At 35.4% G+C, this 13,849-nt stretch overlaps 1 protein-coding gene across 8 annotated transcripts in view; it reads right to left on the bottom strand.

The window, feature by feature from the left end:
- SLC4A10 (solute carrier family 4 member 10) overlaps positions 1-13,849 on the bottom strand; it is a 314,478-nt gene that overhangs the window by 150,621 nt on the left and 150,008 nt on the right. For all 8 annotated transcript variants that reach the window (XM_045033870.1, XM_019838163.3, XM_019838162.3 and 5 more), the window contains exon 3: positions 8,909-9,055. Coding sequence is in view for 7 of the 8 variants with exons in the window: in XM_019838163.3 (XP_019693722.2) it covers positions 8,909-9,055 (147 nt within the window). In the remaining variant the exon portion in view is untranslated. The remainder of the gene's footprint in view (positions 1-8,908; positions 9,056-13,849) is intronic.

The following is a 13,849-nucleotide window of genomic DNA, read 5'->3' as shown; positions in this document are numbered from 1 at the left end:
AAATAAATAAACATTAAAAACATTTTTTTAATAATAAAATAAATGAAAGAAACCCATCTGAAAAGACTACATTAGTGTCTAATTCCAACTACATGACATTCTGGAAAAAGCAAAAACTATGGAGAGAATAAAATATTCAATGGTTGGCAGAGGATAGGAGGGGGAATGAATAGGTTGAGCACAGAGGATTTTTAGGGCATTAAAAATACTCTGCATGATATTATAATGATGGATATATGTCATTATGCATTTGTCCAAACCCACAGAATTTACAACACCAAGAGTGAGCCCTAAAGTAAACTATTGGACTTAGGGCGATTATGATATGTTTATGTAGGCCCATCCTTGGTAAAAAAAAAAAAAATATATATATATATATATTATATATATACTATTCTTGTGGGTGATGTTGTTAGTGAGGGAGGCTATACATGTGTAGGGGTAGGGGATATATGGAAAATCTCTATAATTTCCTCTCCATTTTGTTCTGAACCTAAGACTGCTCTAAAAAATAAAGTCTTAAAAACTAGGGCACCTCAGTTTTTAAATGTTATTGTTCACACCAGTCTGGAGCCTATATCTTATGCATGATTATATGTATTCAAGAAGAAGGAGAAAAAAGAAACTATGTTTATATAGCATATTTGCTTCAGGCATTATTTCTTTTTTACAATGTTAATAATGTGAGGTTTGGTTTTGTTACCAAATATTTTAGGAAGTTTGTCAAACTAAATTTTACAGCAAAATGAACAATAATTGAGTCAATAGCCAAGTCTGGTGCTTCACTACCTCTTCAAAGGAAGATGCCAATTTCCTGGATGGAACATGAATATTTATTTTGAAATGAGACTGATGAATTCCTATAAATATCAAATGTACTTAAGAAAATCAACAGTGTAATATATACATTTCCAATCCAGTGTATCTTAAAAAAGAACCTGGTACTGCCTTTTTCTTAAAAGTGTACTATCTGGGTGATAGTTTCTAACATCTACTAAACCAAATCTTATCAATATCAAATGAAATACTTCTAATCTGCCGGTTATCTTAGTGGCTGGTTGTTTTGGACCAAAAAAAAAAAAAATCAGTACTTTGAATAGCCATTAAAAAAACAGCATAAATTGCAATTTTAGAGTTACACTAAGAAATCAATTAAGTCTTTCTGTTAGACCCACCCAGTGTGAACAGGGACAGCCATTTTGTATTGCATGACACCTGTTCTAACTACTCACTCACTTGTCAGCAATCACATCCCAGAGTAGCCATGTCTCAACATTGGTACTATGTTCCTCTTGTTTTTGAATCATTTTTGTCTCATCACTGTTTTCAATGACTTTTTTCAGTTTACTCTGCATCAGTAATCTGGGGATCTATAGTATCATGCATCCAGCCCCAAAACTCAATTGTTGTGCACATGAACTGTACATCTTTCCCCTCATAAATCATCAGGATCACTCACCACACACTTTAAAACACTAGTCATAAAAAAAAAAAAAAACATGAGGACAATCATGAATAAAGAGAATTTGAAAGTCTGAGGTTGGGTACCAAGTATTTAAAAAACTTCTCTAAGACACAATGGTAACAGCAATAGTATACAAAATGATGATTTATTAAAGTAAGATCATCTACTCAAGGACAAGAAGTATTTTATTTGGGTTCAAAATAACCTATAACTTCCGGTAGCTGGTTTTTCATTCTTTAAAGTATAAGTGATTGTACAGGTATTAGGGAATTCTCACAAAAGTCTTTTCATGATTATCCTACCAACATATTTTTAACACCTTAAAGAGGGGCTCAGGTTATGTTTCAATATGGCAAACGTTCAAATGTTTTAAGGACTATTCTTTTAATGTCTATGTACCTTACAATTGCATGACATAAATCATGGAAATTACAGTACTATAAAAATCAGAAAGATGTTTCTAGGCATAAATATTTGTCTTATGTTGATAGATATTTTATTTATTTTTAAGACGGTAACTGAGGACATAGAGCATTATGATACAAACTGTAGCCAAGAATATGGTGGATCAAAATAAGGGCCTATTTCTATAGTTACTAAAATATATAATGGATATAAATAATAGCATAGATAACGTTGCACTAAGGAATAATGGTCTTAGTAGTGTTTCTGGAATCTGCAAGACAGATCAAAAGACACCATTAGAACAATGAAAAGGTAAGCCTTAAATGTGAGAAGGTATTTGAGGTATGTAAAAGCACCACAGGACATACATTGCTAATATATAAAGAAACTCTACAAATCAATGGGGAAAAAATCCAGTAAAAAAAATTCTCAATTAAATTTAAAATTTCTTAATTTAATTTTAATTAAATTTAAAAAATTTAAAGCACTAAAGTTGGATAGGCACTTCATAGAAGAGGCTATCCAAATGCCAAAGAGCATATGCAAAGTTGTTCAATCATATCAGTATTCAAGAAATGTGAATTAAAACAACATGGTATTATACACCTTACCAGAATGGCTAATGTTAAGATAATGCCAAGTGTTGACAAGAATGGAAAATGACATAAACCCTCATACTTTTCCGGTGGAAGTATAAATATGCACCCCACTTTGGGAAATTATTTGGCATTATCTACTCAAATTGAAAATACGCATACCAGGGCACCTGGGTGGCTCGGTTGGTTAAGGGTCTGACTTCAGCTCAGGTCATGATCTCACAGCTCGTGAGTTCAAGCCCTACATCGGGCTCTGTGCTGACAGCTGAGAGCCTGGAGCCTTCTTTGGATTCTGTATCTCCCTCTCTCTCTGCCCCTCCCCTGCTCACACTCTCTCTCTCTCAAAAACAAATAAACATTAAAAAAGTTTTAAGAAAGAAAGTATACATACCCTACAGTTCAACAATAAGTTCCAGGTATGAGAAATACATGTGTGTACCAAGAGATATATAAAAATGTTCAAAGCAACAAAAGTAGCTTCAAAATGTAAATGATCCAAATGTCAATCAGTAGAATGCACAGCATATACAAGTAAACAGATACTACACAAAAATGAAAATTAATAAACTAAAACTATGGCCAAAAACATTGGTGAATCCCACAAAAACAATATTGAGCAATAGAGAAAGACAGAAACAAATATCTCCTATATGACTTCATTTATATGAAGTTCAAAAACTGCCAAAACACCCAGTATAACAAGACAACCTCGTGATCCTTTTGGGGAGGAGAGGTAGATAGTGACTGGAGGGATCACTAAGAGAGGTTTGTGGAATGCTAGCCAAGATGGCAGTTACATACATGTTGATGATCATTCACTGAATTGTACATTTATATGTCCACACTTTAACACTCTTAAATATTTGTTATACATTATAATAAAATGATTTTTTAAATATTAATACTGTTATATAACAGCTGAGAGTTAAATAGGAACAGAAAGTCATTACCCATCACAAAATAGCTTTCTGAAGTCATGTTTTCTATATTTGCTTTCTTATTTCCTGAAGCATATGCACAATTTACTATATAAAACTAGAAAAATCCTAGGCTTAATTCCATGGTTGTGCTAATTTCTATAGTACATTTGTGTCCCATATTTTACCCAAGCATTTTATATGGTCTATGGTTTTTAGATGTATTTCTACTGCTTATAGATTAACTAATTATAATTGATCTACCTCCTATCATCTTTCCTGTTATGTTCTTTGTTGGGAGGCTAAGAAACAAATCAACATTAAAGTGTTCTGAATTTCCCTTGTTGTCTTCATTTTTTCACTGACTTCAGGTTTATGCTTCAAATTTATCATTTTTAAACAACCCATCCATGTTCCCGGTTGAAAATATAATTTCAAGGCACCCGGGTGGTTCAGCTGGTTAAGCAGCTGATTTTGGCTCAGGTCATGATCTCACTGTTTGTGAGTTCAAGCCCAGCGTCGGGCTCTGCGCTGAGAGCCTGGAGCCTGTTTCGAATTCTGTGTCTCCCTCTCTCTCTGCTCCTCCCCAACTCACTCTCTGTCTCTGTCTCTCTCTCTCAAAACTAAACACTAAAAATTGAAATATATATATATATATACATATATATATACACACACAAATACATACATATATAATTTCAAAGTACAAAAGGTAAATATAAGAGATTACATGAAAAATAACAAGATGCCAGATTTTAGCAGTTTTCTAATATCAGAATTCATTGTAATAGGAAGGAGAATAATCATCACATTCTTATACAAACTATCATGCTTATTACGTGGAGTAACAAAAGTAGGTTGAACTTATTTGCCAGCATCAAAAGTGTTTTCTATAGTCAAAGCATCACCACCACCACTACCACAAAGCTGAAAAGGTGGGTCTATCTTTGGACTCACCTAGGAATCACAATTCAATCAGCAGATCTGGCAGACTCGAACGAACCATTGCAGGTCTGTGATATATGCATAATCTCTTCTGGCGACAGTAAAGGCCTGTTCACTTGTATCTGGATGCAGCACTAACACAACCGGGTCCCTAACAACACTGCCTTACACAACTAGGTCATATAATAAAGTGGGATCTGGCTGATGTTCCTCATACAGTTTGGTGACAAAAATTTCTTAAGAGTGCCAAATTTCAAACGTTTACCCCAAAATCTTTTTATGAAATTGATGTTTGCTCCAGAAATATGAGATAAATTATCACATATCTCCACAGATCCATACTCCAATTTACAACCTAAACTTCCAGGTTCCTAGCAGAGGGGGACCTATGCTCCCTCGCATTCTCCTTTATCCTATATCACTTTGGAAACTGAATTCTGAAGAATTTTCAGGCACCTGTAAGAATGTCTTCAAAATATTTTCTTTGAAATCCTTTCAAGTAAAATAAATATTTTTTAATGTTTATTTTTATTTTTATTTTTGAGAGAAAGAGACAGAGATGAAGAGAGAGTGGGAGCACGGGAGGGACAGAAAGAGAGGGAGACACAGAATCCGAAGCAGGCTCCAGGCTCTGAGCTGCCATTACAGAGCCTGATGCGGGGCTTGAACTCACGGACTGCAAGATCATGACCTGAGCTGAAGTCAGATGCTTAACTGACTGAGCCACCCAGATGCCCCTAAAATAAATATTCTTAATAAATATTCTTAGAAATTTTCTATGAAGCCTTCAGCATAGTAATCTCATATATGCTCACAGATATATCAAAGCAGAATATCAAAGCCCAAATCAAGTGGGATGGTGTTTATAACGTGGATATGACTGGGTACTTGATTATCAAGGCAACTGAACTGACTGTGGGTTAGGAATAAAGACAGATGATTCGTCCTGAAGAAGCTGAAAAAAAAAGTGAAATCTAGGAAGTTTTACTGCTTAGAGACCACCAGGGTGCCAAACATTTGTCCCTGATAAAACAGATCTTAGGTCTAAATGTCAACAGAGATACTCAGATGGTTGGGGGAGGAAGGAAGTAGGTGGCATCCAAAAATAGTGGCTGACACATCAGAGGGAGAATCTGGGCCACCTGACTAATTTCCAGTTTTACCAAATAAAGAGGCAGAAGCTTCTTCAGATCAATGGTTCTTGATCCTAGCTGGATATTAAATCACCTGGGATACTTTTTAAAGAATAACAGTGCCTAAGGAAATATCCAATATTAATTGAAGTCTTTGAGGGTGGGGCCCAGCATCAATATTTTTTAAAGCTCCTCAGATGATTCTACTGTATAACAGGGTTTGACAAGGAACACTCTAGAGCTTTATTTGTCAACTTGTAGTGTATTTGTAGTGTATTTGTCAACTTGTATATCAGTTATCTAAGTATATTATTAATGTACAGATTCTGATTCGAAAGGTCTGGGGTAGGGCCTGAGATTCTGCATTTCTAACAAGCTCCCATGTGATGCTAATATCACTAGTTCATGGGCCACACTTGAAATAGCAAAATTTCTAGAACAGTGGATCTGAAGCTTGGCTGCACATTAGAATTATCTGGGGGTACTTCAACCAAATACCTACATTTAGGCCCCACCCCCAGAGATCCTGATGGGTATGGGGCTTGACCATCAATATGTTCTGAAAACTCCTAAGTGTAGTCAATGTTGAGAACAACTGTTGTGAAAAACTGACATACTGCATTAAGCCCTAAGAAAAAAAAAATGATGTCAGAAGCAGGGGGAGCAAGTTTATTTATGTTTATTTAGTAAGCATTTCTCAGGTGATGTGAATATATTGTCTCAAATACTAGAAGATGAAAGCTCGAAGTAACCATTAAAGTTTAGCCCAACATATATAATCCATTCTCAGAATCTAAGAGAGAATCTGTATATAAGCAGGTGGAGGGTTGAATGAGAAAAATCTACCTAATTTTCACTTTATTACATTCCCAGACTCCACCTCAGAAAACAAAACAAAGCAAAACAAAAAAACACCTGAAAATGACGGGGACCCTTATATACCTCTGAGCCCACTGACTCAGAGATGACCATCCTTATATCATGCAGGTGAAGATTCCCAGAATACGTTTCCTTACACACTCCAGACAACAGTCATTCTAACTCTGGCAGAAATACATGCTACTGGGGGAAGGTTAATGCTCTAACTATACACACTGATTGAAACAAGGAGCATACTGATGCCAGTGCCTCTCTAAGAAAAACAACTGGGAAACTATACAAATACTACAAATTAATATGTAGTCAAAATAATCTGAATGGCCCAAAGGAAGATCATACCTCTGAAAATTATCCACTTCAGGATCAAAAGAAAATGCCCAGCAATAGCTGGGAATCATCAATAGACTATAAATTATAAACAGAGACTCTATCAAGCAGAACAACAAAAACTAGTTAGGAAAGGACAAGAGGAAATGTAAAGAAAATAGTACATGATAAGAAAAAATTTTAAGAAAACTAAAAATGCAACCACAAAATAAACCAATAACAGAAATAGTAAAATGCAAAACTGATATTGCAGATAATCAAATGGATAATATGAGAGACTAACTTTAAACTACAGAGGAAAATGACAAAGAGCAGATATAACTAATCCAACAGGCAGATAATTAATATTCACAAAGAAGATAACAAAGGAAGTGGAACAGAATCAGATAAAATAGGAAAATGTGCTCTAAGTGGAAAAATATCAGTATATGCACATTGGAAAGGCTTTTTAATACACCCACCATTATGCCTGTCTTAGCAAATTTCTTAATTAAAGGGACACAGAAAAATGTCTATAAGCATTCAGGCTTAAAAGATACAATGTTAAAAAATGAAAGAAAAAAAAACACCCATAGAGACCATAGACTTCTCTGCAACACTTATTGAAAACATATTGAATAAAGCAATATTTATAGAATATTAAGAGCAAAACTGTTACCCCAAACGTTATATGCCACTAACTTCATATCTGAATACAAGATAATGACTAGAGTGGTATTGTGGGTTTGAGCAGGGGTCAGGGATTATCTAAAATGGGAGTCTCTCTCATGTTTAAAAGATGCTGAGAATAATCCAGTTGCAAGGAAGAGGTCAACCAGATTATAAATTGCGTACATTTCCAGGTAGGAGGAAACAGGAAATAAAACATAAATGAAAAGAAAACTCCCTTGTTACATCAAAAGAAAGTTTCAGATACAGGCACATAGGAGAGAATTGGAATGAGTTGGTTCTGATGACACATTTTCCCTCCAAAGTAGAAAGCATCCACTAAGTGATAGTGAAAAAACGGATGTTGAAGAATGATGAAAAAGTTTGAAAAATAGTCAATTTGAAAATCAAAGAAATGCAATAGAACTGGGAGGCACTGTTGAGGGTTGATTGTGTCATGAATTTAAATAGTTACAATCTGCCCTGCTGAATGATTATGGTCAGCACAGTGGGCCCATTGTGGAGGCAGGGAGAAAGCAAGAACATGGAGGGACCCCCAACATAAGTATGGTTAAGTGGGAGTAATCGTATGAATAAAATTAAAACAATAAACCTATGATATTCAGAATATTAGCAAAAGTATTAGTAAAATTATAGGCTATGAAATCAGAGTAGAATAATAAAATAATGCAAGAGAGATGGCAGCATGGATAGAAAAAAGTAGAGCGGTCAAGGAGTTGCACAGGTAGACAAGAAGGAGAGACACATGTTCTGAAAGCATTGGCGATCTCAGAGCAAAGTAATTATGGTTGAGTAGGGGAACTAGGTGCAGTGAAGGAGAGGGTCATAAGAGATGGGAAAGCCAGGTTCTTGGTTATGTCATGAACACAGGCATTCATGGCACTCAGAAATTGTTAATAGTTACCGTATCACTATAGTTTGATATTATGTATCTACTTCGAAAGGAAGAACATTCAAAATAGTAGAATGTCCATGTCTTAAGAGGGAAATTTGGGCAGCATCAGCAATGGAGAATATGTGGGAACTTAATAAATATGTGGGAACTTAATAAAGGCATTTCCCTCTGGATTTTTAACTACTTCCAGCAATGACTATTATTTGAATATGTGTGTGTGTGTGTGTGTGTGTGTGTGTGTATGTGTGTGTATATATATATACACATACACAATAAAGGGTTTATACAACTAAGTTTTACTACTTATGTGTATTTCCTCAATCACAAGGTTATATAAATATATATATAATTATATATTATATACATTATACATTATACATTATATATAAATATATATAATATATATATATACAATAAAGGGTTTATACAACTAAGTTTTACTACTGATGTGTATTTCCTCAATCACAAGGCTAAGCCAATTCTCAACTTCACAAAGCACAAGTTGTGTTCAATCAAGGTTTTTTTTATCTCTCACTTCTCCCCTATCTGCCCAACCAACATCTTTTGTAAAAGTATAAACAATTTTATGAGTATGAGGCATTATTGCTAATTATGGATTTAGCAAGTATATTATTACCATCGTAAATTTAATAAAAAACAAGGAGAAAGAGTCTTACCAAAGGAAGGTGACTCCCTTCCATCCTCTAATCCCGAATCTCTCTCTCTGTCTCTCTTTCTGTGTTTATGACCACGATGCCTGTGACGTCGATGGCTTTTTCTTCCTCCCAGGGGCACATGAACTCCAATAAATAGTGTCCGATGACCTTCATCAGAAGCAAATGCACAAATTAAACTCTGAATTATTCCAGAGTACAGAGGATAATGATTTACATATTAATGGAACTCCAATTCAATCCAGCAAGTCGTTTTAGAATGTTTATGATATGTACATCTTGGGGCTTAGCACTGTATTTTTGCATTTATACCTATTTGAGTATACCACAAATCTATCACAAACACTTATAATACTAATTATTTGGTTGTATATTTTATAATCACCTTTAATTTATTGTCTTAATCTCTCTGGGTCTATTCTCCATAGTTTATAATTATAATCGCCTCATTAAAAAAAATAATAAAAAAAAGCAATTGTTCTATTTTCTCCCTACCTCCAACTAATGGTGTTATCTTGCCAGTTCCCTTCCCTTCACAGTTAAGTATGTGAAAAAATCACTATCTAATAAAATAGATTCCACCAAGGTCCCCATTAATGCCAAATCCCATGAAATTTTTTCAGGTCTGTTATTTCTATCTGTGGCACTTGATACTTGACCACTCTCTTTTCTACGACCCCTTTCTCCTGGTACTCCTCCTCCTCTTTTGTTTTGTTCCTATTAGTTTTCTTTGCTGGTTCCTCTTCTATTCACCCACTCAAGGTTAGATATCCCCAGATTCCATCTTTGACCTTATGATTTCAGCTGATACATACATATTATGGGCTTTGAGATCTAAAATTTGATGCCAGATTGCTCTCTTGGACTGTAGGCCTATGTATCCATCCACCTATCAGACATATTACTGTGATATCCTTTTCACAGTCACATCAGACTCAACATGCCCGTGGAATTAGTCCTTTTCTTTGTCTCCCAAGGATCTACTATCATCTATCTTAGTAAGTGCACCATCTATCCAGTCATCTCAAAGCCCATCTAAGTTATCATCAGGTCCTCCTTTACATCTCTTAAATCCATTCCTTCTTCAGTATTATTATTCAGTAGTATTATTCTCTTAGTTGGACTCTGATCCTGTCTTACCATGACTCTTAGAACATTCTCCTTACTGCTTTTTTTTTCTTTCCTAGCTGCATTCTTGTCCCACCTCTTATCAATCTTGAATGCTGATGGCTTTTTTTTCTTTCAAAAAAGCAAATCTGACTAATTATTCCCCTGTTTTAAACTCACTGATTATTCGCTGTTGCCTGTAAGATAAAGCTTTTAGTACTCTATAAGACCAAACAGTATCTTGCCTCTGCCTATTTCTCTGGCCAGGCTTCTAAATACACTCTGCTTCACAAACTATGAGCCAGTATGAGCCCCTTCATCCCTTGATAGCCAGATGTTCTCAAGTCTCTGTTTTTACTTAATATTGTTCTTATTCTTCCAACTATAGGAAATGTCTTTACCTTGTCTCTCCTGACTATCTGATAAATACCTACTCATCTTTCAAGTCTAGTGTAAGGATTATGCCACCTATAAAATTTTCTATACCCTCTCACTCTAAATACAGTTGACTACTCTCTCTCTTAAGGACCCTCTAGTGCTTAATCAATAACTCTTATGTGTAATTATTTACCTATAAGTAGTTTTCTTCCTAGGGAAGGCCAATATGTTAGTCAATTTGTATCTTTAGCACCTGACACAGTGCCTGGCATACAGCAGATGCCTAACAAATGTTTACTGAGATGACAAATATTTTGTTGAGTGGTATTGTGCTAGGTATCAAGAATACAAATATAAACAAGATATTATTTTATTCTTATAAGTCAGCAGGTTTCAGCCCTTCCCAACTTGTATAAAAAGTGGAACTCACAAGTGTGATATATTGCCCTGGGTATCCCTGCCTTGAACAAATATATCAAAATCAATGAAGAGATATGAACCCCAAAACAGACATACATTAACCTGTGCATTCAATACAATCACAAATTTCTTCCTTTTATTTTAGTTAACATACAGTACAATATTGGTTTCAGTAATAGAAATCAGCGATTCATAACTTACATATGACACCAAGTGCTCATCACAAGTGCCCTCCTTAATACCCATCAATACCCGTCACCTGACATTATTTCAATGTTAACTAGAACAAATAATCTAAAATGTATAGGGAAAAACTGAAAGAAAAATAATCAACAACATTTTGATGAAGCTCAGGGAGGGAGAATTTACCTTATCAAATATCAAAATATACCACAAAGTTGTATACTTAAAATAATTCCCAAATGTTGGCACCTTAAGTGTTAGTAATTTCAAATTACTTGGACCATTGCTACATTCTTATTCTCTAATATGTTGAAGATTATTAATCAGGGAGAATGTGCAAAACAAGAAAGAATTCAGATGGAGTCTTGTATAAAACTAGCATTTAAGAATCAGAAAAAAGAGGGCGCCTGGGTGGCTCAGTCCGTTAAGCGTCCAGTGCCTGGTGTTGTCTCAAAGTCATGATCTCACAGTTTGAGTTCGAGCCCCACGCCTGGCCCTGTGCTGACAGCATGGAGCTGTTTGCAATTCTCTCTCTGCTCTTCCCCCACTCGTTTTCTCTCTCAAAATAAAGAAATAAGCTTTTAAAAAAAGAATCAGAAAAAGAGAAACCAAAGTTTAAAATTTAAAAACATGAAGTCACAGGCTTTCAATTCAATATGGGAGATTAGGGGCACCTGGGTGGCTCAGTTGGTTAAGTGTCTGACTTCAGCTCAGGTCATGTCTAATGGTTCATGAGTTTGAGCCTCACACTGGGCTTGCTGCAATCAGCACAGTGCCCACTTTGGATCCTCTGTCCTACTCTCTCTCTCTCCGCCCCTCTTCCCCTCTCATAAATAAAGGAGATTAGATACCTGCTTTTTATCTCTATTTTCTCTGTTAACTATCTTCTTAATGCCAAGTTAGGAAACAGTTTCCTTTTTTCTCGTTTTAAAGTTTATGAATTTATTTTGGGAGGGCGGGGTGGGGTAGAAACAGGGAGAGAGGGAGAATCCCAAGAAGACTCCACACTGTCAGTGCAGAGCCTGACAGAGGACTCAAACCCACAAACAATGAGATCATGGCCTTAGCCAATCAAGAGTCAGAGGCTCAACCCACAGAGTCACCCTGGTGCCTCTAGGAAACAATTTCTTAAAGAGAACTAACCATAAAAAAATTATTAATAAGTTCTATTACATTTAAATCAGGAACTTGTCTTCATTACAAGAGTTGGGGAGGGGGGCAAAAACATAAAAATATATTTCTAACACATATAACTGATAAAGGACTAATAAACCAGATATAAAAAGAAATCCTACAAATCTTAAGAAAAAGATAAAAACTGAATAGGAGCACAGGCAAAAATTTTAAATAGACACTTAAGAGACAAGAAAATACAAATTGCTAATATGGGTAGGAAAAGGTGCTCTACTCCACTAGCTCTCTGGGAAATGGAAATTGAAACCATAATTAGACACCTCTATACTCCCACCATCTTCGCAAAAATTGAAATGGTTGACAATTCTATGTTTTGTTGTGGTACAGACCAGTTTCTCATCTAGTACCAGTAGTATTATACAGAACTACTTTGAAAGAATACCGCATTTTTATTGAAATTGACAATATGCATACTTTATAATCCAACAATTTCCCTAGACCCTAGAGAATTGCATGAAGATGTAAAAATGTATAAGAAACATGTATAAGAATCTCTATAGCTGCACTGGTTATAAAGACAAAATGCTGGAAACAACCCCAAAATACATTAACTGAATGCATAATAAAGTAGGGAGGTATTCACACCATGGGATATATACAATAATAGTGAACAAACCACAGATATGCACAACGTAGAGGAATCTCACAAACAGTACTGTGCAAAAAATGTATATATAATTTGCATTATAAAGCTTTAAAAATGGAAAAACTAAAATATTTTGTTCAGAGATGCATATATAAGAAAAGATTAATACAAAAATCAGAATAGTTGTTTACGTCTACAATAAAAGTGAGTAGAAGCTGTGACTGGGGAGAGGCACATGAGGAGCTTCTGGGGCATTAGAAATGTTCTGTTTCTTGATACAAGTTTTTGCTTCAATAATGTTTATGAAAATTTATGCATAAGCTTTCTGCTCTTTTCTGTATGTATGTTTCATTTCAAAATTTAAAAAATCAGGGGTGCCTGGGTAGCTCCGTCGGTTAAGTGTCTGACTTCAGTTCAGGTCATGATCTCATGGTTTGTGGGTTCAGGCCCCACGTTGAGCTCTGTGCTGACAGTTCAGAGCCTGGAGCCTGCTTCAGATTCTGTGTCTCCCTCTCTCTCTCTGCCCCTCCTCTGCTCATGGTCGGTCTCTCTCTCTCTCTCTCTCTCTCTCTCTCTCTCTCTCTCAAAAATAAACAAACATTAAATTTTTTTTAATTTTTTTAAAAAGTTTTAAAATTAAAGAAACCAATAGGGGAGAGTTGCAAGAAGGGGACAGTTAACCAGTTTACATGCTATAAAGAAGTCATAAGATTAAGACTAAAAATTAGTCGTTAGGTTGGAAATTAATGTTTACTGTTACCTTCTTAAGAGCAATTTCAGTGAATGAGGAAATGAGTAAACTTGAGGAAGTTTAGGGCTTTAAAGACAGTGGTAGTTGAAGTAAACCTTAAGATTGCAAAGGTTTCTAATAATTACTGATTAAGATAACCATTCCCTGATGGATAAAGATAAAGGATACCATGGACCCAAGGGGCAAGTCTAGAGGCCTGGCTGGGTCTAGTGAATATTGTCTTTGTCTGTGAAATGTAGATTTGATGGGTATTTGCCCAAAGTAACATCCTAAAAAGTTGCCAAGTCAAGACTTAAAAAAACATCTGAAACCATATCCAAGCATA

Source organism: Felis catus, chromosome C1, assembly GCF_018350175.1.
Source record: "Felis catus isolate Fca126 chromosome C1, F.catus_Fca126_mat1.0, whole genome shotgun sequence".
Taxonomy (NCBI): domain Eukaryota; kingdom Metazoa; phylum Chordata; class Mammalia; order Carnivora; family Felidae; genus Felis; species Felis catus.
The sequence above is the reverse complement of the archived record's forward strand: the minus strand, read 5'-3'. Positions and strand labels throughout refer to the sequence as shown.